This window comes from Barbus barbus (assembly GCF_936440315.1).
Source record: "Barbus barbus genome assembly, chromosome: 6".
In the NCBI taxonomy this organism is placed as follows: domain Eukaryota; kingdom Metazoa; phylum Chordata; class Actinopteri; order Cypriniformes; family Cyprinidae; genus Barbus; species Barbus barbus.
Window position 1 is genome coordinate 31,254,477 of NC_136734.1, and position 26,885 is coordinate 31,281,361.

At 37.1% G+C, this 26,885-nt stretch overlaps 2 protein-coding genes, 1 long non-coding RNA gene and 2 pseudogenes across 5 annotated transcripts; 2 read left to right on the forward strand and 3 right to left on the reverse strand.

The window, feature by feature from the left end:
• Positions 1-279: 279 nt before the first annotated feature.
• Positions 280-5,541, reverse strand: LOC306871232. Its single transcript, XR_013784317.1, has 3 exons — positions 4,989-5,541; positions 3,574-3,626; positions 280-2,455 (listed from the first exon to the last, which is right to left on the reverse strand). It is a non-coding gene; the product is annotated as an uncharacterized lncRNA (long non-coding RNA).
• A 287-nt stretch (positions 5,542-5,828) lies between these two features.
• Positions 5,829-11,410, reverse strand: ela3l (elastase 3 like). Its single transcript, XM_079420202.1, has 8 exons — positions 11,358-11,410; positions 11,136-11,224; positions 9,595-9,692; positions 9,314-9,442; positions 8,323-8,459; positions 8,021-8,166; positions 7,314-7,466; positions 5,829-7,088 (listed from the first exon to the last, which is right to left on the reverse strand). The coding sequence occupies exons 1-8, from the start codon at positions 11,395-11,397 to the stop codon at positions 7,071-7,073; spliced, it is 810 nt and encodes a 269-aa protein (XP_079276328.1). The 5' UTR covers positions 11,398-11,410; the 3' UTR covers positions 5,829-7,070.
• A 4,046-nt stretch (positions 11,411-15,456) lies between these two features.
• bco2l (beta-carotene 15, 15-dioxygenase 2, like) lies at positions 15,457-19,791 on the forward strand. The gene is made up of 12 exons (XM_079420201.1): positions 15,457-15,580; positions 16,532-16,703; positions 16,800-17,011; positions 17,218-17,333; positions 17,430-17,532; positions 17,880-18,011; positions 18,246-18,406; positions 18,504-18,671; positions 18,780-18,914; positions 18,997-19,179; positions 19,270-19,380; positions 19,524-19,791. The coding sequence occupies exons 1-12, from the start codon at positions 15,541-15,543 to the stop codon at positions 19,638-19,640; spliced, it is 1,650 nt and encodes a 549-aa protein (XP_079276327.1). The 5' UTR covers positions 15,457-15,540; the 3' UTR covers positions 19,641-19,791.
• Positions 19,792-22,617: 2,826 nt separating this feature from the next.
• On the reverse strand, positions 22,618-24,195 carry LOC306870765 (chymotrypsin-like elastase family member 2A; annotated as a pseudogene). Its single transcript has 5 exons — positions 24,171-24,195; positions 23,542-23,630; positions 23,033-23,298; positions 22,732-22,877; positions 22,618-22,626 (listed from the first exon to the last, which is right to left on the reverse strand). The product of its transcript is annotated as a chymotrypsin-like elastase family member 2A (transcript).
• On the forward strand, positions 24,194-26,466 carry LOC306870766 (annotated as a pseudogene). The gene is made up of 3 exons: positions 24,194-24,244; positions 24,836-25,983; positions 26,076-26,466. The product of its transcript is annotated as an uncharacterized misc_RNA (transcript).
• The last annotated feature ends 419 nt before the right edge of the window (positions 26,467-26,885 follow it).

Genomic DNA, 26,885 nt, shown 5'->3' on the forward strand with positions numbered 1-26,885 from the left:
TGAAACAACTCAATTTTGCTTTTAAATCATGCCATTTAAATTTTTATGCTTATACGTGCAGTCATGTCAGACTATTTCCAGTGAAGATATCCAAAGATAAAAATCTGATATCAAAAACCATTTGGTAACCTTTGATTATCACGTTAACATAAATAGACTGTTGCTGACAGACACTATAACTAAAAACTTAAACTAACACTATTTCATACCTCTTAAAATTGCATAAACACAAACGTGCTACTAAACAAGCTAAACATACCAATTTTGCTATTTTTTATTCTGATATCGTGACAAGAGTAAAAACCACTTGGTGTGCTGTGCTTGTTATAATCATGGTCATTTTTACCAGTAACCGTTCACATGGCTGAACTCTTATGACCTCCTGAAGTGTCTCATAATCCTATCAGGACTGAGATGTAATGCTGTAGAGTCTTAGTGGATAGAAAACCTTCCTTAACACCTGCATGCCGAAACCTGTTTGTACAGTTCATTATTTTCACCCTGCTGACCTATAAACAATAGTGTAAACCCAATGTCATTGCTCACTATTGATGCCCTGTGTGGTTTCAGGTAACATTCAAGATTTTTTATTTGTCACATACACAATTATACAGAGTATAACCAGCAGTGAAATGTAGGTACTGTACCAACATACAGTAAACATGCTCAAATTACACTTTAATATTTTCCCTCTTCTCACAGTCTCTGTCTCCTACTTTTGCCACTCAATTTCTTCAAACAAAACTTTCCTTGTTTGCTTGGTAAATTATGTATCTTTGATGAGAGCTATAACTTCAACTGGAGCTCAGCAGCGCACATAGCCCTTTGCTGGAAAAAAATGAACTTTTTGTTAGTTAAGTTTGGGCATGTGAACAAGGAACTAATCTAAGCCCAGCACAAAGTAGATGTCCAATGAAGAGCAATAAATAGACTAACAGATGGACTGTGTCCAAGCACAGTAAAATAGATAAGAGGCTTTGGTGTCTTTACATAATGATCCTCCAGTTGCAAATCATCAACAAACACACAAGTGCAAGGCTAGTGCAAGATACAAGCTTAAACAAAGAAAAGTTGGTGTTAAATGGACTTTGTTTTTAATATATCTCATGCATCATCCATTTATTTCAATGTCCATGATCTATAACTTTGGTAATAACGCAAAACTCACACACAAAAATAAATTATGAATAAGTTTCCATTTTTTCTTTCTATTTTGTATTAGTATAAAATGTTAAAATAGTGAGATGCATTGCATTCTTCTAAACACAAGCTCTGCATTTACAAAAACATGAGTCTAGCACCAAATGACAATAGCGTGATTTGTGGCAGATTTGCCATAAAGTCAGCTAAGAGAATTCTAACAATTTAAAATGCAAAAGATGAAAAATGCAATGCAAAATGCTAACCACAAAAACCACAAGTGAATCAGATATGTTAGATGTTTGATGAGCAAATTTTAATGCTGAACAAATATAGTAAGTGTGATCCTCTTTAACAAAGAAAAGGTCAATTCCATAGTCCTGCCAATGAAAGTGAAAGTGACGTGACATACGCCAAGTATGGTGACCCATACTCTGAATTTGTGCTCTGCATTTAACCCATCCAAAGTGCACACACACACACCGTGAAAACACACCCGGAACAGTTGGGGGTTCGGTGCCTTGCTCAAGGGCACCTAAGTCGTGGTATTGAGGGTGGAGAGAGAGCGCTGTACATTCACTCCCCCCACCTACAATTCCTGCCAGACCTGAGACTCAAACTCGCAACCTTTAGGTTACGAGTCCATCTCCCTAACCATTAGGCCACGACTTCCCCCTCGCTTTCACTTTCTTTCACTTTTTTTTTTTTTTGTAAAGAAATTATGTGGTTTTCCAAAGATTAATATAAGAACTTGTATGTTATATGTGCATTTCACATTTACACAGGGCCATCATCAAAAATGACTATTAAAATATTCCTCCAGCCCCTGTGAATATATTAACTTTTTTTTTCAATTTCAAGCTGCAGTTAATAAGTATTTTTGTTCAGTCCTCTGTGGCACTTGAGTCTCTGCCAGCACTGGGGCCCTCTCCAGAGAGGAGGGAATTTTGCAGGCCTTACAGAGTATGACAAAGAGAACGAGAATAAGCACAGCTACTATCGAGTTACACACAATGGCCACTATGGCAGCTGGGGACAGTCCAGCTCTTAGTTCTGTCTCCATGGTGAGTTTACCTTCAGAATCTGATGTTCAAGTTTAGGGAAGACACATGAAATCACAGTTCATCACAATAGGTTACCATGCTTCAATTTCTGCTGCCATTTTTCATGATTCTTGACAGAGCCAGTAACACCATCTGGTCCTTCAGTGAGTAAGAGTGATCTACTGATCAAAGGTTTGCATCTCTACAAAGACTGACTGTCTTGTTTATGTAGCCAGATCCAAAAGGAAGCGTCTTCCGTCTCTGAATGATTCCTGAAAAACAAAGACAACAATATTTTCTTAATGCAACAATGTATATTTAGATTTCTTTTCAACATGAATACAACATATTTATTACAAATTATATTGTCAGCATTTCAGTTTGAATGAAAACGTGTCGTAGTATTTCGCTTCTCTCTTTTGCTTTAATGTTAAGAATGTGACAAAACATTGACATTTTGCAGTGCTGCCAAGTACATTTTTAAATAAAAATACGATGAATGGTGTGTAACTCACATTTCCTCTCATTTTTCGGAAAAGATATAAGTTTGGCACCCAGAGTGATTTACCAGTTTTTGAGAGTTTGTCCTCTACCTAAACTCTGTGAATCTACAGCAAGACTGTTCATCATGGCAAATCAATGTCTAACAGTTCTCCAGTTGTTTTCTCTACCAGTTCAGGTCAGTTCTCTTTTCAGTGCTCAAACTACTGTTGGAGAATCCAGAGCAATTCCAGTCTCATCATCCTCAAGTTAAGAGCCCTGGCAGACAGCAGTTATTACTGAGCTTGAAGTGAGACAACACATTGGTAAGACTGATGAGCATCGATCTCTCTCTCTTTCTCTCTCTTTCACTGCCACAGTAGGGAGCTCAGGCTTCAAGTTATGAGAAAAACAAATGAACCGAAGACTAAAGATTGCACAGAAAATTTGAAGACAAATGATGCCTCTTGTTCACTTTTTGTGAAATTCTTTCTATTTTTTTGGCTGAGAAAGAAAGATTCTGCTCAACATTAGACTGCAAGTTTAGGCCAATGTTACTCTACTAAACTAAATGGAGAATTTAACCCAATCTTATTGCACTTTACACCACGAGTGAACATCATGTTCTTCATACAGTCTTCTAGGGTTCGAAGTAATGAGGGCACTTAGGGCGCAATATCATTTTACTAGCAATACGCTTTGAGTGTCTCTCCAGAAACAAACACCCTCCCCGCATCAGTCCTCTTATCACAGCTCCATGTGCTGTTGAATAATGCAGACCTAATAGTGGTTCTATAAAAACTCTTTGCAAATCAGAGCACATAATGTAACATCTCTGCTCTCATCTTGGAAAAAGGGTTCCACTGGCGTTATGTTTAGCTCTGAAAATGTAAACTGCACTTTGACTTACATATACTGTAGTTAAGCCAGGGAAGATGAGGGAAGACATCTTTCATTGTAATACTGTTAAATAGAGAGTGAGAGAGAGAGAGAGAAAAAAAATACATTAAAAATTTAAAATAAATAAACTTCGAGTAGCTTATTCTTAAACTTGGACCTCATCATTAAAGTACAAATCCAAGCACCAGAAGCACCACACTCTCTAAGTTTTCTTTAATTGAAAAATATGCATTTTCATTCATTCAAAGGCTATAGTTGCAATATTTTTGTTCAAAACTTTAGTGCCATTGTTTTAAAAAAATAATGCTTTATTGACTGACGTTTCATAGACCTTCAGTTGTTATGCTTTCAAATTTCATGCTATTTGTATGTATGTAATTTCACACTATTTTCACTTCCTAAATTACTACACTTGTGAAGTCACAGTTCTATAATAGTACAATTTACACAGGTCAATGACATTTTTTGTATGACATTAAATTCTTTTTAGAATAATTGTGATTATTTCTGAGATTATTACTTCTTTTTAACTGCAGGCAAACAGCCTAGATTATGGTACAGTACAGTACAAATATGTGGAGCATCCCTTATCCCCTCAAATAATAAAAGATAAAGAATCACAATTGTCCCTTATTTTCCATTTCTGAAGTTAATTTGCAACACTAATGATAACGTAATTATCTGTTGACTTCCCTGACAGCTGCACCTTGGGCCTAAGTGGGCTTGAGAAGCTAAGGCTTGAAACTCCAGGGCTGAAAATTAGTCTCACTCCGGCCCTGCATGGGGCTATAAATACAGAATAGCAAAGGAAAATGCTGATTTTCCCTGCAACCCTACACAGAAAAGGCAGTTTGGAGAAAATAGGGATGCTAAGTTTTAATGATTACTTTATTGATGACAGTTATGAGAGAGGTGAAATTTTAACATAACCACCCTCAAATACAAAAAGTTTTGACAGTTTGCTTTGAAATGCAAACAAAGAAAGATACATGGAACACATTTTATTGTGGGCAGTGTTTATATATGCTTGTGCTTCTGTTCCAGATGAAACAACATTCATATGTTCACAATTCTGATAGTGTCACTTTAATATACATCTATTAGGCCTACTCAAATTGTACTTGAATACGGTCATTAAAGCAAGTAGTTTCCATTATTGTTGTTTTTCTTCTCAGAAGTAGGACATATTTCAAAACAGCTAGTTGAAGTAGTCTACTAGTACTAGTTTGACTGAGAAAAACAGCCCTACCCCCCTGAATGAAACATGAGGGGAACAATGAAACACTTGTCTGTCCCACACTACTGTGTGGCAGCACCACAGCTGACTGCTGCTGAATACTAAATACAGCAGATAAGACTGCATTCAGCTCATTGAGAAAATGGTTATCTATTTAAGCGATAAACACTACGAAACAGTGAACTTGCCTGTTTATAAGAAGTGAAGATGGTGCTCTCCATTCAAAACAATACGATGCGAGCCGCCTCAGTCGTTCATTTCATCCCGAGCGTAAACTCTGCTGTTATGGCGATGCTGCTTTTGCAAAGTGAACTTACCCGCATCTTTTACATATTTCCAAGCACTTCTGATGCCGCCCGATTATATGAATCAACTCGAATGTGCAGTCGGATCAAAAAGTTTCCACCAAACAGAGACAGACGGGTCCGTTTCTGCGCGCGTTCAGCATCCAATGAATCGGGTTGATTTGAAGCGTCAGCTACTGAGATCTCACCACAGTGCCATTTACTTACGTAATATTTACTTTTCGAGTGTAGCTAATATGCAGATGTTGTGGCGTTATTCTGAACCTAGAGCTCAGTCTCCCCGCAGTCAGTGCCATAGGCGTGGTTGTCATTGTGATGTCCTGAGAACGAAAACAAACGTTAAACTCAGTAAACCAATAGAAACACGAGCGTCCCAGACGAGTGAATGTCCCCGCACTGTCTGGAGGACAGGCGCAGGCTGTGCCAAAGTATGTCTGGGAGACAATTGCTGCGTGTTTAAAAAGAGCATTCTTTTTAGCTTTACAAATGTGCATGCGCATATTTAAAGATGCAACCAACTATTCAGTTTTGGGAGAGGTTAAACCAATCTATTCAAAGTCCCTACAGACAGGCTATTAGCTATCTTTCCTTACAGTATAGCTACTAGGTTTGTTAATTAAAACAATTATGCATGGTTAATGAAGAAAATAAAAAATGCATTGATGCAGTAATTGTTTTGAAAAAAAGAAAACAACCAAAATAAATACTTTTTTTTTTTTTTTTAATTCTTGATGTCATAACAGTTGTTCCAAATGAGTTAATGTAAAATAGCGCAAATAGCGGTTAATTTTAAGATTATTTTGCTAGAATTAATTACAATTTTAATTAATAAAATTAATTAATCAATGGCCCAACTGGAAAGTTTATTGAGGTGTCGGGTCCTGTGTGTAATATTGTTGAAGATTTAATACAAGCACATATATTTTATTTATTATGACATGAACAAGAAGCATAAATATGTTTGTGTGCTCATTTAAAGATATAATACAGGATTAAACACATTTGTACTGAATGCAGTTTAGAGCAGCTATTAAATGTTTTCTTTATGGTTTTCCACTAATAAGTCAGGACCCATCAGGAGTCCCCATAGAGCCATTCGGAGTATAAGACAGCAGAGGGAGAGATGCTTCACCCTCAGAATGTCAGGCTCTTTGAGAAGCAGAGTTTTCTGTAATTTGCCAAATAAACAGGGATGAGAAATAATTAATTTCACACCCCATGTCACAAATCAGCCAACAGGCAATCCTTGTTGCACTCCAATATTTCACACATAAACACTTGAACACTTTGAATTTCAGAATTTACCATTTTCCAAGTCTCATGTGGAGCAAAACCAGGTACAGAAGCATTCATGCAAAGATTTTTGAACCACATTAATGAATAACACTCTCAAAAGCTATAATCTGATCAGTTTCCCTCAACATCTGTGGATGTAACAGTCACTTAACATTATCTTTAAATTATGTTTGAGAATTTGGCAATGATAAACACACATCTTCACTTAAAACCACAAATCCCTCATCATCCATGTGCTGTTTTCACGTGATATTGTTGCATGTCAGCAGGTCATGATTATCATCCCTTCCTCCTACACTTGAGTGGGAAGTGATCATAGATAGCCTCACCTCCTTTGGCCAAATGATCTATGGTTCTCTGAGGTACTGCAATCTTTTAAATACCATATCTGACATTCAGATCTGTTGCATTCATCATGTTTGACATAGGTGCAACATAGAAACTCTCAGGTACTTAATTGGGAGATGCTTTCATTCAGTTAATTGGTGTTGACATTAATATTCTGGCAAACATTTGGCAGTTTGTATTGCAGCAGTGTGGGAGAGTGAGAAAGAAAAAAAAAATGATGGAAGTAGTTGATCCCTTGTTGAGCAAGTATGCATTTATTTACTTTTTTCTTGGTGAGCTGGTTTTCTGGTATTAAAAAAAAGTTGACATCCTTGGCTCATCTTAATTGTTCATCATGACCTTAAATAAACAAAGAGAAAAACGAATTAAAAACCTATTCTGCATATGTAATTGCATATTCATATGTAAAATTCATCACATGCCAGTCTCTCTAATATGCTTTAGGTCATTTCTAAAGCTCAGGGATTTGTTAAACTGAATGGCCTTAGAACTTAAAGAACTGCATTAGTATCTAAACTCTATGTGTTGTGAATACATTACTACTGTTAAAGCATCATGGTGTACCTTGTCGATCCAGTCATTGAAAGCAGACACACGGGTGAAAACAGTAGGCTTCTTCACAGTGTTACAACCAAAACCAGAAACGAAGCTGGCAATGCCATGCACCTCCCAGACACCGGCAGAGTTCTTACAGTTCAGGGGACCGCCAGAGTCACCCTGAGGGATGTTAACAAAAAAAATTACTTGTAGTCAACATACACAAAAGTGTGTAAAAAAAATTTTTAAACAAAAATTAGTTTCAGTGTTTGAATTTGACTTGACTTGTGCATGGCGTTCCAATACCATTTTTAGTGACACTTTCTGCAGTTTAAATGGTTTTAGCCAATAGGCCAGTGATTATATTTTATACGAGTGAGTCATTGTCAACTGTTCAAAAACACAGATTTATTCAGGAGCAAAGCAATATGCAGATGCTTTCTTTTGTGGTTTGGTTTGGAATGATATTCGTTGGCAGAGCCGAAGCAGAAAGGTTACTGGCAACATTGTGTCTAGAATGTAAGTTATGCAATATTAACTGTTCGTTTATTGGGCTGGCACTGTTGTATGAAATCAATATTACACTCGCAACTGCCTGAAAATTCGGGACAAAAACACTCTTACTCGAGTTATAATGCTACAATTACTATGTAAATATAAGCTAACAGATGTTTAAAAAATGATGTGGCACAAGATAATTAATAAATGAACACAGACCGAATAACTTTACTCACATTGCAGCCAGCAACAATGCCGTCTCCACCAGCGCAGACCATGGTTTCTTTGACAGTGGAACCCCACCAGTCAGACATGGAGCAGGTGGCGTGATCCACAGCGGGCATCAGTGCTTGCTGCAGTTTGTCCGGAAGAGGGCCTCCAGCTGGGACACAACCACAGTATGTAGGTTTATACAAACTTCTGTACAGTTTACTTCATGTAAATACCAAAACGTGTATAAAAATCAGGTTTCGTATACACTAAAAATGTTCCAACTATGTTTACGTGTATGGCAGGTCTCATGTGCACAAGCACTTACTGGAGAGTCTCCCCCAGCCTGTAATATAGCAGGGGTAGTTGTTTTCGAGGGTGGAGCCAGCAGGAGGAACGCAGCCCAGCTGAACAGTGTCACTCAGTGTCACAGGCTCGGATAACTTGATCAGGGCAATGTCGTTTCTGAATGAGCACAAGAATCACAAGTGAGAGCTGTTTATGCCCACAGTCTGTGTCACACAATAAACCTGACAGGGGGCGATAATGACAGACTGACTGTACAATATATATAAAGTAAAACTGATTTGAGTTTTTACATAATCACATTATTTTAAATCCACCTTATTTTTCAAGCTATTTCCTGATGAGTGAGACTTAAAATCCATTATTACTACAGGAATATAATTAGAAGAAAAATAAAGTGTAGTAAATGGTAATATTATTGTCTCAACAAACCATTGTGTTTCTGATGATTATAATAAATAAAAATATTAAAACAAACAACAGTTTGCAATGTCAAGCAGCATAATGGACTCTATTTGTCCAGCAAGCGACACTGTGAAAGCTTTACTTACTTTACTTTACTTTATTGTTTATTTTTACAGGGACATTGCACAATTAAAAGTAATTGCACCAGAGTTAGCTAATAGCTCATTTACATCTGCTGTCCCTGGGCAGGTAAACAAATTAAATAACATACAAAGCTTTGGACATTCAAGTTAAAAATGGCAGTGCCAACATTTATGTTAAAAATATGGTGGGAAAAAATAATTTTATTATGGAAATTGCTTGCCTATCAACAGTCAGTTTTACAGTAATCGGTATGAAAAAATCTGTCATTTTGACCCATAAAATGTATTTTTGGCTATAGCTACAAATATGCCTGTGCTACTTGTGACTGGTTTTATGGTCCAGGGCCGCATGTATGAATTTAACTAACGTATATTAACACAACATGTTTACCTTCCTATTAACTGTTAGTTAGGCCTAAAATGTAATATGACATAATGTAAAGTTCTCCAAGGTATAATACTTACCCAAGAGACACAAACAAGGAGTTCCATTTCTCGTGCACAATGATCTTCTGTGCACTGATGGTCTTTGAGCCGTCCTCATTTACTGACAGGTCATGCTTACCAACATGCACCCTGTAGTTGCGCCCAGAACTACAGGAGACAAAATGCATGATGGTTAATGATTAAAATCCAATTGATAGCTATATTAATGTCCTCAAGTTCACAACTTTGAACACAATTAAAAAATGTGCTGTTTAATTTAACTTAATATGTTAGATGACCAATGGATTGGACATTTATACCTGATGCAGTGAGCAGCAGTCATCACCCAGTTTTCAGCAATGATAGATCCTCCACAAGTGTGATACCATGAGCTACCGCTCTGATACTGCAGAGAGATCTAATCATGGGACACATAAAACGCTCATTAAACATGCTGCATGCTGAATTTGATTGCTCAAACAGTACAGCATTGCATTAGCAACACAAAGATCATGAATTTGATCATGTGTTTGATTGCCATGGAAGATCATCATGGGTTTGAGTCCCATGGAATGCATTAACCGATGAAATATAAACCTTGAATGATGTAAATCGCTGTCAAGTCAAGTCAAGTCAAAGTTTATTTATAAAGCACTTTTTTTAAAACAACAAGTGTTTATCAAAGTGCTGTACATGCAATAAGTAATAAGAAAAATGATACAACCAGTGACACTAAAAAACACTAAGAGACAATAAAACAATAAAAAGAAGCAGCTCTCACATAGCGTTAAATGCCAAACTATAAAAATACGCTTTTAGGCTAGATTTAAAGACAACAAGTGTTTGAGCCTGTCTAATGTAGAGGGGCAAGCTGTTCCAGAGCTTCGGTGCCGCAACTGCAAAAGCCCGGTCACCCCTGCTCTTCAGCCTTGCCAGCGGGACAACCAAAAGCAAATGGTCAGCAGACCTAAGTGCTCTTAATGGAACGTATGGCTTAATCAAATCGGACAAATATGTAGGTGCTACCCCATTAAGAGCTTTAAAAACAAAAACCAGAATCTTAAAATTAATCCTAAAACGGACAGGTAACCAATGAAGGGAAGCCAGAACCGGGGAGATATGTTCCATCTTTCGTGTACCAGTCAGCAGACGAGCTGCCGCATTCTGGACCATCTGTAGTCTAGAAAGAGAGGCCTGACTAATGCCTATATAAAGGCCATTGCAGTAATCCAAACGAGTTGAAACAAAGATATGTAAAATTCTTTGAAAGTCTTTAGGAGACAGAAAAGATTTTACCTTGGTAAGTTGTCTCAACTGGAAAAAAATAGATTTAACTACAGAGTTAATCTGTTTATCCAATTTAAAATCACTATCCAAGATAACTCCTAAATTTTTAACATAGGGCTTCACAAATGGATTCAATTCACCAAGGTCCAAACCAACTGAATCACAGATACCTCCCGGAGTAAACAGGATAACTTCAGTTTTGTTTTCATTAAAATTTAGGAAATTTAGTGCCATCCAGGCCTTAATTTCCTCTAGGCACTGCATTAGAGGCGCTAGAGAACTGATATCTTCTCGTTTCAATGGCAGATAAATTTGCGTGTCATCTGCATAGCAATGAAAGGAAATACCAAACTTCCTAAAAATCTGTCCCAAAGGAAGCATATACAAGGAAAACAAAATGCTGTGTATAAAAGTGTTTGCCAAATGCATAAATGTAATGAAGAGAGGGAGAGGGTGTAATGACAAAGTGTGGAAAGTATAACTGTGGCAGAAAGAGTGGCTATTTTTGAGACCAGAGGTAGTAACAGGAGGGAATGAGAAATAAAGGCAGACAAAGCGGTGCGACACTACATACCTGCCAGGGCCAGCTGTGGGGCCTGGCTTCCTCTCCATTGACCACACGAGAGCTGAGAGGCTCAGTGGGTGGTTTTCCACACCCAAAGGCTGCAGTAGAAATTCAGAATAAAACTTTTACACCAGGTGCATATTTAATAGAACAATATCTGTAATCGTTATGTTACAGGCTACTAAGTCTAAGTCTCCTGAGTGCTTCTGTTCAGGTGTGCAGACTTCTTACCGCTAGCGATGAGCACTGATGCTAGGATGAGGGCGAACATGTTGACTCAGGTCAGCTGCCTAACACTTGTCCGCTTTTAAACCTTTTCTGTTAGTGATGTCACACTGGCCACACAAAAGTATGAAATACATGCTGCGTGAAGTGTTCCACCTGTTTTGCCTGGAAAAAAATTATCGGCTTTTGAACAACTGCTTTCTCTGAATCCATTCACACGGCCTTCACGCACAAACCTTGTACAGTCCTTAACAATTTCGCATTCAGTTAAAAAAAATATCTTCCTTTGGAGGGAAATTTCAGTTTGTATTTGTTATCATATTTGATGAACTTCATTTCAAGTGAGCGTGTGTGAGTCTCCTGCCATTGGGCCAAGTAGTCAAAGTGACTGCTTTTTCCTCTGGGAAATAATATTTGAAATTAATAATTAATAAATGTTTTTTTTTTTTTTTATAAAATAAATAACAGCTAGCAAGCAGCACATACAAGATTTGTTTTATGTTTTTGAAGTAAGCCTTTTATGCTCACCCAGGCTGCATTTATTTGATCATAAATAAAGCGAAAACAGTGTGTGTGTCTGTGTGTGTGTGTGTGTGTGTGTGTGTGATTCATTTATGCTACTAATGCTACTAATCAATCAATTTATGCTATTAATCCAAGGTTTGGGGTCAGCTTTTTTGGGTCAGAGAATTAGGCAAAAGTATATTGCACTATTGAATCCACTGAGCACACCTTAGATTTCATATGCTGTATTTATGTACTTTTTATGACATAAAAGTAGTATAGTTTGATGGTTTGTCATTCATTATCAGACTGAAGGTCAAGATAGCATTAAAAAAAGCATTTTGGCATTTTATGACAACTCTCTACTGAAGAATAGAACATTTTAATGTAAAAATGCATTAAAGCTAAGCATTTTATTCTTTAAACACATTACCATTGCCAACAGGTTTGCTTTAAAATTAGATGTAGTATGCAGCTGATTACAGCTGAAAATTGAATGTGAACAAAGGCACCTGAATAAACACATACACAAACACTGAGTAATTTTGTAAAATATTATTACAATTTAAAAGAATTGTTTTTCGCTTTTAATGTATTTTAAAATGTAATTTGTTCTTGTGGTTGAATTACTCCAGTTTTCTGTATCGCATGATCCTTCAGAAATCATTCTAATATGCTGATTAGGTGCTCAAGAAACATTTGCTGAAAACAGTGGGCTGCTTAATATTTTTGTGGAAACCATTAGATTTTTTTAGGATTCTTTGATGGAACAGAAAGGTCAAAGAGCAGCAATTAATGTAAATGTTTTGTAACATTATAATCATTTTTTACAGTCACTTTTGATCAATTGAATGTATCCTTGCTGAATAAAGTATTAATGTCTTTATAAAGCCTTACTGACCCCAAACCTTTGATTAGCAGCATAAATGAATCTCACACACACACACACACACACACGCACACACACACACACACACACACACACACACACACACACACACACACACACACACACACAGTATGTTAAAACATGTTGTTAGTGATTTTTTGTTCTCTTAGTTGCTATGAACAATGTTTCATTTAAATGTACTGTAAGTAAAACCTGTGGTCAAGTTTGAATGAGGTCAGCAGATGGTTCTCATTGAATTGAGTTTAACTTCAGTTTAATTTTTCCTTTTGCTTTTTTGTGTCAGAAAATTAGGCAAAGGGATATTGCACTATTGAATCCACTTAAATTTCATCTGCTGTATTTATATACTTTTTATGACATAAAAGTAGTATAGTTTGATGGTTTGTCATTCATTATCAGACTGAAAGTCATGATATCATAAAACTTACTTCATTTTGGCCTCAGCTTGCATTTTGTGACAACTCACTACTGAAGAATAGAACATTTTAATGTAAAAATTTTAGTCTTTAAACACATTACCATTGTCAACAGGTTTGTTTTAAAATGAGAGAGTACACAGCTGAACATTTAATGTGAACAAAGACACCTGTATATACACATACACAAACACTGAGTTTATCTGTTGTCCCCTGTTGTCCAAATACAAAGCAGTTACAGCAGTTTGGTCATGTATGGTTTGTACTTTGACATGAGGATTTACTTATAAACACTCAGGATTCAACCGCACAGAACCTATTGCATTAGATGACCACTCATCATTCAAAGGATAATATTGTGAATGTTCACCTTAAAAGCCCTGCAGAAAACTCATTATCCTGCACGGAGAAGCTTTAATCTCATCTAGATAACAGGGTATCCTGAAGTCTGTCAAACAGACGATATGATTATCATGTCACCCTGCTGCTGATAAGGTCAAGGCTTTTGTTATCTCATGTAAAATGTTGTAAAAATGACAAAAAAGTAATTATGTAATTAACATAAAAACTTTATGTTATGTTCACGATGTTGTCATTTCCATCTGTTTTCCCTAAATTATATTCTCTATGTATACACTGCTGTTCAAAAGTTTGGGATCAGTAAGATTTTTAATCTTTTTTTTTTTTTTAGTAATTTATCTTTATGGAGACTCTTATGCTCATCAAGGCTGTATTAATTTGATCAAAAATACAGAAAGATTGCAATTTCTAATATTGGTTTCCTATTTTAATATACTTTAAAATATAATTTATTTCTGTGACGCAACGCTGAATTTTCATTCATTATTACTCCAGTCTTCAGTGTCACATGATCCTTCAGAAATCATTCTAATATGCTGCTTTATAATCACTGTTGTGCTGCCTAATACTTTTTGGAACCAATGATACTTTTTTCTTTATTTTTTTTTTATTTATTTTTTTTATGAATAACATTAAAAAGAACAGCATTTATTCAAAATAGAAATCCTTTCTAACAATATAAGTATTATTATCACTTTTTAACATTTAACACATCCTTGCTGGATAAAAGTGTTAATTTCTTTTTCAAAAAAGAAAGAAAAAATTTACTGACATCAAACTTTTGAATAGTAGTGTATATTGTAACACACAATTTATATTTTGAATAAACACTGTTCTTTTTAACTTTTTATTTAGCAAAGAATGCTGAAAAAACTATCACAGGTCCCAAAAAAATTAAGCAGCACAACTTTTTGCAACACTGATTTTAAATCAGCATATCAGAATTATTTCTGAAGAATCATATCCTGGACGAGCCCGCCTCTGGCTTTGGAGCCTCTTTTTTGGGGAAGTCGTGGCCTAATGGTTAGAGAGTCGGACTCGTAAAGGTCGCGGGTTCGAGTCTCAGGTTTGTAGTTGGGGGGAGTGAATAACCAGCGCTCTCTCCACCTTCAGTACCAAGACTGAGCTGCCCTTGAGCAAGGCACCAAACCCCCTACTGCTCCCTGGGCGCTGCAGCAAAAATGGCTGCCACTGCTCCGGGTGTGTGTTCACAGTGTGTGTGTGTTCACTGCTGTGTGTGTGTGCACTTTGGATGGGATAAATGCAGAGCACTAACTCCGAGTATGGGTTGCCATACTTGGCCACATGTCACTTCACTTTCACTACTTTCACTATCATGTGACACTAAAGACTGGAGTAATGATGCTGAAAATTCAGCCTTGCTTCACAGGAATAAATGACATTTTAAACTGTTACTTTTAAATTGCAAAAATATTTCCAAAATGACCGTTTTTTTCTGTATTTTTGATCAAATAAATGCAGCAGCAGAAGAAAATGCAGCAGCAGGTCTTTAAAAACATTAAAAATCTTACTGATCCCAAACATTTGAACAGCACTGTATTTGTGTGTGTAGAAACGTATTTTATTTGTCATTCTATTCCAGTGTTTAAATATTGAGTTTTTATAAATTAATATTCTACGTATGTATGACTATATAAAACTCTCTTTAGGTGGCAGAAAATAATTAAAGAATGTAATTACAGTCACTTTTAACAGTGATAGTCTTAAAATGAAACAATCTTTCAGCTTACTTCTTCAAGAGGCATGAAAAGCTTGACTTTAAAGTTTAACAACCTAACTAAATAATGAAGCAGTTAAGCATTTAATGTGTTCACTCTGTGGCACTCTGTATTGCTTTGGCTCTGTACAAGGTCCATTTTGTTTTAGATTTAGCCCATCCCACCCTGTCATGTGTTTATGGGATGGTCTTATCTTGCCAGTATCTTACTTTTGTTCTGCTTCTGTTCTACCTTTTTCAAGAATCTTAACAGCCAAAGTCATGTCTAAACCTACACAAGATTCAATGTATAAAGTCTCAGGTAAGCATTTCTATGCTCTATTACTATAGCCTTATCTCAGTGTTATGTAATCATCTCTTAAGCCTTTATGTTTCACCACATGGAGGATCATAGTATTTTGTCAAACCATAACTTCTGTTGTTACACATTACACTAAGATATGCAAAATTCGAACTGAAACCTTAAAGTTTACACCATCTGTTGTCTGATCTACTGTATGATTAGATATCAATGAAAATCAACAATCAGTTTTAGATAATTTTTTTTTTAGCTCAGTCAAATGCATTGACTGTAGGCTAAGCTAGCTTGGGCTCTTCTTGTTCCTGATGCCATTTAGTCAAAAGGGACTGGTGCATTAATGAATTGACTGTGAAAACATGAACAGCGTTCATATAAAATACTTTGGCTCTAAAACTGAACTATTCTTTGAAGTCTAAGAGAAGCTATATACTTTAAAAGCTAGTAAGGCTGTAAATTATGTATAATATCATCGGATTGTCTATTTACACTAAGTGCAAATAGCCCGCCCTGTTGGCAGAGGCTATTTAACTCCACCCACCAACCCTTGTTCAACATTAGTTTCCCTGTAATAGGTGGTAATGCACGTGCTTTTTGACGCGATCACGCAACACTTTCCATCCTCTCCCCTCCTTGCTGATTAGGAGCGTCAGCAACTGCATGCAATCACAGATTGACAATCCCCCCCCCCCCCCCCCACACACACACAGACACACACACAACGTGACTTGTAATGACCACAGTGCACAACACAAGTGCAACACTTGAGGTTACCAATATTTGTTTACATCCTTTGTATTAATGCACTCAGTTCATGAATAAAGTAAGATACCATTTCAGTTCCTCATTAACTCTGATGTCCTCCAGAACACTGTATAGTCTAATCATCCGTCACATTGTCTGTGTCACACCTCACACCATGATTTGATTTGTTATGGCGTGATTTCTTCTCAGCTAACAATAAACGGCCATCTGCCAGTGGTCTGGAGTTCATTGGTCCTCTTGTGAGCTCTGTGGAGGAGACCCCAGACCCCATCAGTACAGTTATTAAAGGTGAAATTCCCTCCTGGATCACTGGCAGCTTCCTAAGAAATGGACCTGGAAGATTTGAGTTTGGTGAAAGCAAGTAAGAGAGCAAAATATTGCTATAATCACAGCAAGATCTGTTCAGTTTTATCTGGTTGTTGTCTTTGCTCATTTGGCTTCATCTCTTCCTCCTCAGATTCAACCACTGGTTTGACGGCATGGCCTTGATGCATCGTTTCCACATTAAAGATGGCCAGGTGACCTACAGCAGCTGTTTTTTGCGCAGTGACTCTTATGTGCAAAATGCAGAGAAGAATCGAATTGTGGTTTCTGAATTTGGCACCCTGGCAACACCTGACCCATGCAAGAACATCTTTGCCCGGTTCTTTTCACGTTTTCAGATTCCAAGTAAGCATCAGTTGGAGGTGACAATGGCATGTTATCATAAATTCAGATCAGTCAGACAACGCTTTGACTACAGACCTATAATCTATAAAGATTAGATAAGAATCGACAAGTATAAAACTTGTCAAAGTTAATGATACTACAAATCTAAATTACTACAAATCCTTCATCTGAACCTATTCTAATCCTCAGTTGTGTTTGATTAACAGATGCGACTGATAATGCAGGAGTGAGCTTTGTTAAGTACAAGGGAGATTTCTACGTAAGCACAGAGACCAACTTCATGCGCAGAATCGACCCTGTGAGCCTGGAAACCAAAGAAAAGGTAAATATGACTGTTCACAGATACAGTAATAAAAATATATAACATATAGTCTTTTCCTAAAATGAACAGTTACCTCTATGATTTTGTTTTTCAAAGGTTGATTGGTCAAAATATATTGCAATTAATGCAGCGACAGCTCATCCACATTATGACCGTGACGGAGCAGCTTACAACTTGGGAAACTCATATGACCGAAAAGGTGGGTAAAAGACCGAAAAGATAATGCCTCGCTTATTCTTTTTATAACACATACTCTAATGCCTTCTTTTTGTTAATCAAACCAAACATGACTGCAAAAATAACGACTCTTTCAAAACCAAACCAACCTAACTATCTGCAATTGGTCAAACAAACACTTATTCCAGCCCCCAAACACATGAACCAATGTTTTGAAAGCACCACAGAGCCAAACTTTTGGGAAAATCAATATAGGAATGGCTTACTTACTTTTTTTTTTTTTTTTTTTTTTTTTACATTATTCTGGGATATAAGAAAATATTTTAACAACAACAACAAAAATCACTTCACCTATTCTGTTTGTCAAAGGCTTTTTCTACCATATCCTCCGAGTACCACCAGGTGATGGAAAGAATGATGTTGCTGATCTCTCAGGCGCAGAGATTCTTTGCTCTATTCCTGCTTCAGACCCCAGGAAACCATCATACTTCCACAGTTTTGGTGAATTTGCCTGCCATATTTGCATTTTTAGAATTTTTTCAGCTTTTTTATCGATCTGTAATATTATAAGAAATATTTTGCATCTAGAATTTCACATGATTGGAAATGTGGGCCACTTGTTCATGTAGATTCTCCAATATATTATACTCTTCACCAACAGGCAGATAGAAAATAACTTTTTTTTTTCTGTTTATCTTTGAAAGTGTTTGTTCATTTTTTTGCCTATGTTTGCAGTCATGTCAGAGAATTACATAGTCTTCATTGAGCAGCCGATCAAACTAGACCTGCTGAAATTCATGCTGTACAGAGTTGTTGGAAAGAGCTTTCATAAAGTCATGTCCTGGAACCCGGAACTGGAAACCATCTTCCATGTGGCAGACAGACACACTGGCCAGGCATGGCAGAATCACATCATCATGCTGACTTCTAATTGTGGGCACTGTGTTTTTCTCTTACTTCATGTCTAACATCCATGTTTTTTCATCCACACAGCTCATCAAGACAAAATATTACAGCAGTGCCATGTTCACACTGCACCAGATTAATGCATATGAGGACAATGGATATTTGATTATGGACATGTGCTGTGGAGATGATGGCAGTGTGATTGGTGACTTCACAATGGAGAACCTTCAGGCATCTGGAGAAGAACTTGACAAGGTAACACCTTCACAATCCAAAACATGTCAAATGTCAATAATACTTACCTCTCTTTCAATTTCATAAAAATGTAACTTTAATGCAATGTTTAACTGTTGGCTTTCCCAGTTCTTCAATTCATTGTGTACAAACTTACCACGGAGATATGTACTGCCTCTGGACGTAAAGGAAGATGAACCTTATGACCACAACCTCATCAATTTGCCATACACCACTGCCACTGCTGTGAAGACTATAACTGGGGTATGGGAGCAAATGAGAGGGGAACTGAGAACAATAATATTTATGAATATCAAAAAACTTCATTTCTTTTTGGTAATAATAGGTGTTCCTGAGCCATGAAGATCTCTACAGTGATGACCTGTTGCAGTATGGTGGTCTTGAGTTCCCACAGATTAACTACACGTATTACAATGCGCGTCCTTATCGGTACTTCTACGCCTGTGGCTTTGGACACGTATTTGGTGACTCTCTGCTTAAGATGGATCTAGAAGGAAAGAAGCTAAAGGTACCGTCTTAAATTAAAATAGAATTTTATGAGATGAGTTTGAGAATTCAGTTTGAGAATATAATGTTTGGTCTGTCTTGTTGTCTGTAGGTGTGGCGCCACGCTGGTTTGTTCCCATCAGAGCCAGTGTTTGTTCCAGCACCTGATGCTAAGGATGAGGATGATGGTGTGGTCATGTCTGTGGTCATTACACCAAGAGAGGTGAAGTTCATTGCTTCATCATAGCTCCACTGGTTTGATTTTATGACATATGACCATATTATATAAGTAATATATAATCTTAATTTGCTAAAAATTCAATCTAAGTCTTGACAGGTGTGATAATGTTGTGCAACTTTGTTTAGAAAAAGAGCAGTTTCCTCCTTGTCCTTGATGCCAAGACCTTCACAGAGCTTGGGCGAGCAGAAGTTCCAGTGGACATCCCATATGGCACTCATGGACTCTTCAATGAAATGAGCTAAATAAAAAAATCAACTCGTAAAAGTAAAACCAGCTATGCAATCTTTATAATAAGCTTTGTTGTTTTTGTATTACAGTATATGTTAAACATATTCTTTTTATCCTACATATTTTGTACATGGCTAAGTGACATTAAATATTTTGGAAAAACTGACATGCTTGTTTTTTGATTAACTATATTTGCTGTATTTTATCATTAACCGAGAGATGAAATGGAATATTTGTACTTAATGCTGCAGGACCATCCAGTTTCAAGTTAAGGTTATAAGAACATTTTTATGCATCAACTACCCTTATTTTGTATAAAGTATAATATACCCATACATCCCTACTATTTTTAAATATCAAAATTAAGCGCAACAGTATCTAGAGAGAGAGAGAGAAAAAAAACATAATAATATCAAAGCAACACTGACTAGAAAATAAATATGGTGCTCAAGCATAATCTGCTTATACAAAACTGCTGAATCTGGTCAATTATGTATTTGCAAATAGGTTTTTGCCTATAATTATTAAACTAGAACTATACGTTTAGCACAGATCTGTACAGGTGAGATGTGGCTCTAGAAGGCAATTCTCCTTTTTGTAATGTTAAATGCATTTATTGTCTTTATCTATATTGGTACCTGTCAGGGTGAAATATGCCCTTATTCCAGCAACTCAAGCACACACTGAAAAGAGAATGTAAGAGGAAGAAAAATGGAAGAATGAATGGACTGAGGATGAGGACAAAGGCACTGATTGGCCTTTGTCTTCAAAGCCTAGTTGAGAACATGAAGGAGAAGTGGCCAAAAGATTATGCCCGAAAATACATGGACCAGTATTTCTTTAGACACATCATGGGTTCCTTCAGCTCATTACTTGAGTACTGCAACATAATTGTACATTTATGATTTGTACATGTGTAGATATGTTTATTAAAATATTTATCTTATCTGTGTGCTTCTCATTCAGCTGGTGAGTTGTTGGAAGAGCTGTTGTGCATCCTGTCCTCTCTCAGCAAAAGTATAATGTTTTCATTTTTAGGTAAAGTAAAGTAAAGTCGTGACGTATTGTCAAGTATGGTGACCCATACTCGAAATTGGTGCTCTGCGTTTAACCCATCCAAGTGCACACACACAGCAGTGAGTAGTGAACAAATCCACACACACACACACACACACACCGTGAACACACACCCGGAGCAGTGGGAGCTATGGGAAATAATAATAATACTGTTGTTATACATCTTTTCAGTTTGTTGAACACACAATTTATCACAATTTATCGCAATCATTGTGTAGTGGAAGCCGTCTTTATGTGCAAGAAAGATAAAAAATTCAGTATAATTCAGTAAAATAACATTCAATTTTGAATGCTAAACAATCTATCATATATCACACTTTATACACACAGACACACATATACAGTTGAAGTCAAAACTTCACATACACCTTTCAGAATCTGCAAAATGTGAATTATTTTACTAAAATAAGAGGGATCATGCAAAATGCATGTTATTGTTTATTTAGTACTGACCTGAATAAGATATTTCACATAAAAGATGTTTACATATAGTCCACAAGAGAAAATAATAGTTGAATTTATAAAAATGACCCCGTTCAAAAGTTTACATACACTTGATTCTTAATACTGTGTTGTTACCTGAACGATCCAAAGCTGTGGGGTTTAGTGATAGTTGTCCCTTGTTTGTCCTGAACAGTTAAACTGCCTGCTGTTCTTCAGAAAAATCCTTCAGGTCCCACAAATTCTTAGGTTTTTCAGCATTTTTGTGTATTTGAACCCTTTCCAACAATGACTGTATGATTTTGAGATTCATCTTTCCACACTGAGGACAACTGAGGGACTCATATGCAACTATTACATAAAGTTCAAACGCTCACTGATGCTCCAGAAGGAAAAACAATGCATTAAGAGCCAGGGCGTGAAAACTTTTTGAATTTGAAGCGCAAGGTAAATTTAACTTAATTTGTCTTATGGAAAACCTGTAAGTATCTTCTGTAGCTTCTGAAGGGCAGTACTAAATAAAAAAATATGATATTTAGGTAAAACAAGAAAAATACTCATCTTCATTCTGTTCAAATGTTTCTTAATGTTCAAATGCTCTTAATGCAAGGCTTTTCCTTCTGGAGCATCAGTGAGCGTTTGAACCTTCTATTAATCATGTTAAGGAAGAATGGTAGAGGGAAGAATATTAGCTGAAGATGTACCTGAGAACGAACATTTTACGATTGTACAGATCTTTAGTTAAAAGCTTGACCTTTGTCTTGGAGTCCATTGGTAAATAACAACATTCAGCACATTTTCCCCATGAGCGCAAAACCCACACTGACAGAAAAACCCCTGACATATTCCTAAACATTAACACAAAGCAAACCTGAATATGCATCAAATCACTCATAAAAATCCGTAATTGTATACCGATTTCTTCCTTTCTGAGTACATTAAATATATATATTTTTTTATCTAGGTTTTAATATTTAAATCACCTTCACTTTTCCAATAATGTGAATGTAAACTGTCTTTTTTTGTGTGTGTGGAGTAAAATTTTATTTGTAGAAGTTGATCCCTTATTGAGCTGTTATGTATTTATTTTCCTTGGTGGGTTGGTTTTCTGGTATTAAAATGAGGTCAGCATCCTTGGCTCATCTTAATTGTTCATCATGACCTTAAATAAGCAGCGAGACAAACGAGCGAGACTGAAAAACATGTCATTATTAATTCATATGTAAATCTTTCAACTGGTTCCGGTATTTGAATTTGATTAGCTTTGTGCACGACCAAAGACTATAGAATACTAAGAAGTTTTTGTGATTTCAGGAGTTCCCCATTAAAGTAAATAGGAATTGGTCTTGCATACTCAAAATAACTGCAACTGAAATATCTGGCAATATTGTGTCTGAAATTTAAATTACTCTCTATTAATTATCTCTGTTATTATTAACTCTTTATTTATTGCACTGCTGTAATGTTGCACTTTCAGTCATCCTAAAATACAGAATATCAGCACTCTTGCTTAAGGAACAGGCCTTTTGCTTAAATAAGTTATGCAAAGTTACTCCAGAAACCTCAGCTAATATATGCTTTACTCACATTGCAGCCAGCGACAACGCCGTCTCCACCCGCACAGACCATGGTTTCCTTGACAATGGAATCCCACCAGTCAGACCTGGAGCAAGTGGCGTGATCCACAGCGGGCATCAGTGCTTGCTGCAGTTTGTCAGGAAGAGGGCCTCCAGCTGGGACACAACCACAGTATGTTTGTTGATGCTCTGTACAGATTACCTCACAAACACTAAAGCATGCAACATTTCAGCATTGTTTTATACACTAAGAATATTCTAAATATTTTTTACACGCATTTATGTCAGGTCTTGTGTGCACAAGCACTTACCAGAGAGTCTCCCCCAGCCTGTAATATAGCAGGGGTAGTTGTTTTCGAGGATGGAGCCAGCAGCAGGTACGCAGCTCAGCTGAACAGTGTCACTCAGTGTCACAGGCTCGGATGAGTTGAAAGCTAATGAATTCATCAGATAATGAACACTGGCTCGGACTCTTATACTTGATACAATGAGCAGCGGTCATCACCCAGTTTTCAGCAATGATAGATCCACCACAAGTGTGATACCATGAGCCACTGCTCTGATACTGCAGGGAGATCTAATTATGGGACAGATAAAACTTCATTAAACATACAAATACCTGCTCAAACTGTAGAGCAGCACCAAGATCATGGGTTTGATTCCCATGGAATGCATGAACTGGTGAAATGTGAATGGTGTAAATTCCTGCATGTAAAAGTGTTTGCCAAATGCATAAATGTAATGAAGAGGTTATGAGACAGAGGTAGTAACAGGAGGGAATGAGAAATAAAGGCAGACAAAATGGTGCGACACTACATACCTGCCAGGGCCAGCTGTGGGGCCTGGCTTCCTCTCCATTGACCACACGAGACCTGAGAGGCTCAGTGGGTGGTTTTCTACACCCAAAGGCTGCAGTAGAAATTCAGAATAAAACCTTGGGTCCACTTTTAAACCTTCTCTGTTAGTGATGTCACATTGGCCACACAAAATTATGAAATACGTGCTGCATGAAGTGTTCCACCTGTTTGGCAAGGAAAAAATGATCAGCTGCTTTCCTTGAATCCATTCACATGGCCTTCATTCACAAATTTCTGTCTTGACTAGCAGCTCCTGACAAGGTGGGGTTGATTCTGGCTCATATTGTAGGCTATATTATCTGCTGGTAGTTTAAGGTTTATATTTAACTGACAGAACACTTGCAGAACAACTTTGACAGCGGTCTAGTCTAGTGTACATGCACACCATAATGTAGTATTTATTGTCTTTAAATATTGATTGAGAATGTTACAGGTGTGGGAAAAAATTAGGAGAAGAACAATTAACCGAGAATCCATGAGCAATTTACTGGGTTGTTAAACAAAACAATGTTGAGAAATGTTCTAGTACCTTAAAAGTCCTCAAACATGTGGAAGCTGACTGTGCCAATTGATCCCATTTTTAAAAGGTGACCATGCCTTTTCAGGAGCAGCACCATGCCTGTGGAACGATTTGCCAGTGCACATCAGGACGTTGGGATACATGTGGTATTTATGTGTGAAATTTTAAAATATATTGCAAATTTTAATATAAATAAATAATAATAAATTTATTAGTAAATAGTCAAATAACTGCAGTTATTTGACTATTTACTGTTAATATAATAAAAATGTAATGTATACATACTGTTTAAACGTTTGGGTTGGCTTTTATGTTTTTGAAAGAAGTATATACTGTTAATATAATAAAAATGTAATGTATACATACTGTTTAAACGTTTGGGTTGGCTTTTATGTTTTTGAAAGAAGTCTCCTATGCTCACCAAAGTTGCATTTATTTATCAAAAAAAAAAAATCAGTAAAACAGTAATATTTTAAAATATTACTCTAGTCTTAAGTCGCATTATATTTTAACATGCTGATTTAGTACTCAAGAAACCTTTCTGACTATTGTTATTAATACTGAAAACAGGTGTGATGCTTAATATTTTAACCGGAATGTTTGGGGAATGTCAGTAAAATGCTGCCTTGCAAACATTTTAATAATATGCATGTGAATGTTGTTAGTCTTGCATGTTGTCAGTACATACAAAGCTCTCACTATTCTTATGTTCACTCTTTTGTCTCTTTCTTGCACAGAATCTTCAGTCTCTGGATCTTAGTGGAGCACAGAATATATCTGCATCAGCGTTGTGTGAGCTCCTGAGCAGCCAAAGTCATCTCCGTTCCCTCTCCCTGGCTGGAACTCTGTGTGATCAGAGAGAGATATCAGTGATCTTCCGCCAGTGCCCCAAACTGAAACATCTGGATATGTCCAGGTGCCCTCACCTCACCCCTGCAGACCTGCTCCCTCGGGCCTACCAAGAACCCCTTGTCAGGAACGCAAACATCAGCAGTCTGCTAGCTCTGGATATCGGTTTAGCAGAAAATGAGAGCGATGCAGTAGCTGCAGTTGCGTTTCTCCTGCTCAGCTTACCTGGTGTTCAGAGGTTGGCAATGGAGGGATTAACAGGCTTGTGCTCTCATATAGAACAAGCAGTTTGAGGTGACTAAGGAGTTTACTAGACAAGAAGGTGTGCCACTTCTCAAAGACATATGGGCGAAGCAAACACAGGAAGACCACTTAAAAGCTAGCAGTTTACTGTGTGCAGATAGAGAGGAAAGTTATACTTTGGAAGGAAAAATAGATGTATGTTTATCATTAGAGGAGAGTCAGACAGATGCTAGTGATACTACTGATATAAATGAATGGACAAGGACTTCGGGAGAGGGTTGTGAAAAAGATGGATGTAGAAGTAGAGCTTGTAATGGAAGGGATAGTGTGACAACATCTCTCAGGGATGTACAAGGACTGGATACTTTAGAGGCAGTAGGGAAGGTCTGCCATGAACTGCGTGTCATGTCTTTGGACTGTGTCCAGAGCAGTGTGGATGATAATGTTGACAGCTTTGAACAGGCAGCCGTTTTATCCAGAGGACTTGGTAGGTCTTCTGGACAGCTATGCTGTCTTTTTCTACAGTTTGCTTGGTCTTCTGTCTGAACTGGTTCCAGCACTTAAAGCCGCAGGCTCACATCTTTCTCACCTTGGAAGGCATCAAAGCTGATGGACATATTCCTCTTCTGGAGCTCATTCATGCCTGTCCCAGACTCACTTCTCTCACTGTTCATTTAGACCCACCCACGAATAATTTGAATGGAGATGATGAGGAGGAGGAGGAGGAGGGTGAAGGTGAAGGCCTTCTTTCTAATCTGCCATGCATTCCACACCTCCGCTCTTTAACTCTAAAGTAAGTCAAATGTTGTCAAACTTTATGCTGATCCACTTTCCCCATTACAATCGAATCTGCCGTTTACTGTTTTTTGATCTGTGTCTCAACAGTTTTTCCCTGGGTGAACGACGAATGAAGCCTGCATTGTGTTGGAGGTCTCTGAAGGGAGTGCTGTGGGCACTACTTAGAGGAGCTTCACTCCTTCAGAAGCTCTCTCTAATTGCTGTTCCTTGTTGACTGGACCCTGTGTTCAAACTTGTCCTGAATCTTCCGGCCAAACCCCTCGGAGCCCTAGACAGTCCCCCACTGCATTGCCTCAGATCTGCTAGCCTGAACCGCTCGGATATCTCTATGGAGACTGTAATACATATTGTAAACACTTGTAGGCGCCTGTCTCATCTGGATTTGAGTGGCTGCTGGGCATTGACTTTGAGCAATATCACAAAGTTACAATGCAAAGCCAAAAGGAGGCGCCATACGCTGCAAATAACATGGACATGAGCTGGGGAAACAAAAGGCCATGCTGAGATTGAAAATGAGTTGTATGTCACTATGTGATTTTGTTGATTTATATTTTTGGCTTTCACTGTCGTCTAGATATTTACTGTTTTACTGTATTACAAAAAAAGATAAATGTAATTACATATTCTATGAAACTGGAAAATATATTTGTTGCTGATACAAAGATAAAAGTAATATGATTAACCAAAATGACAATGCACTGCTGATAGTCAGATTTGTAACTTTCCATTGTAATTTTCTATCCATGTATCCACATGGCCTAAGATTTAGAATGATGTTTACCACAACAGTCTTTATTTTTGAACCTATAAAGTTTTGTTTTTAAAAAGGCACTTTTTAAAAAGATGACCAGCTGATCACTACACACTTTGTAAAAGCAGGGTTTTTTTATTATTATA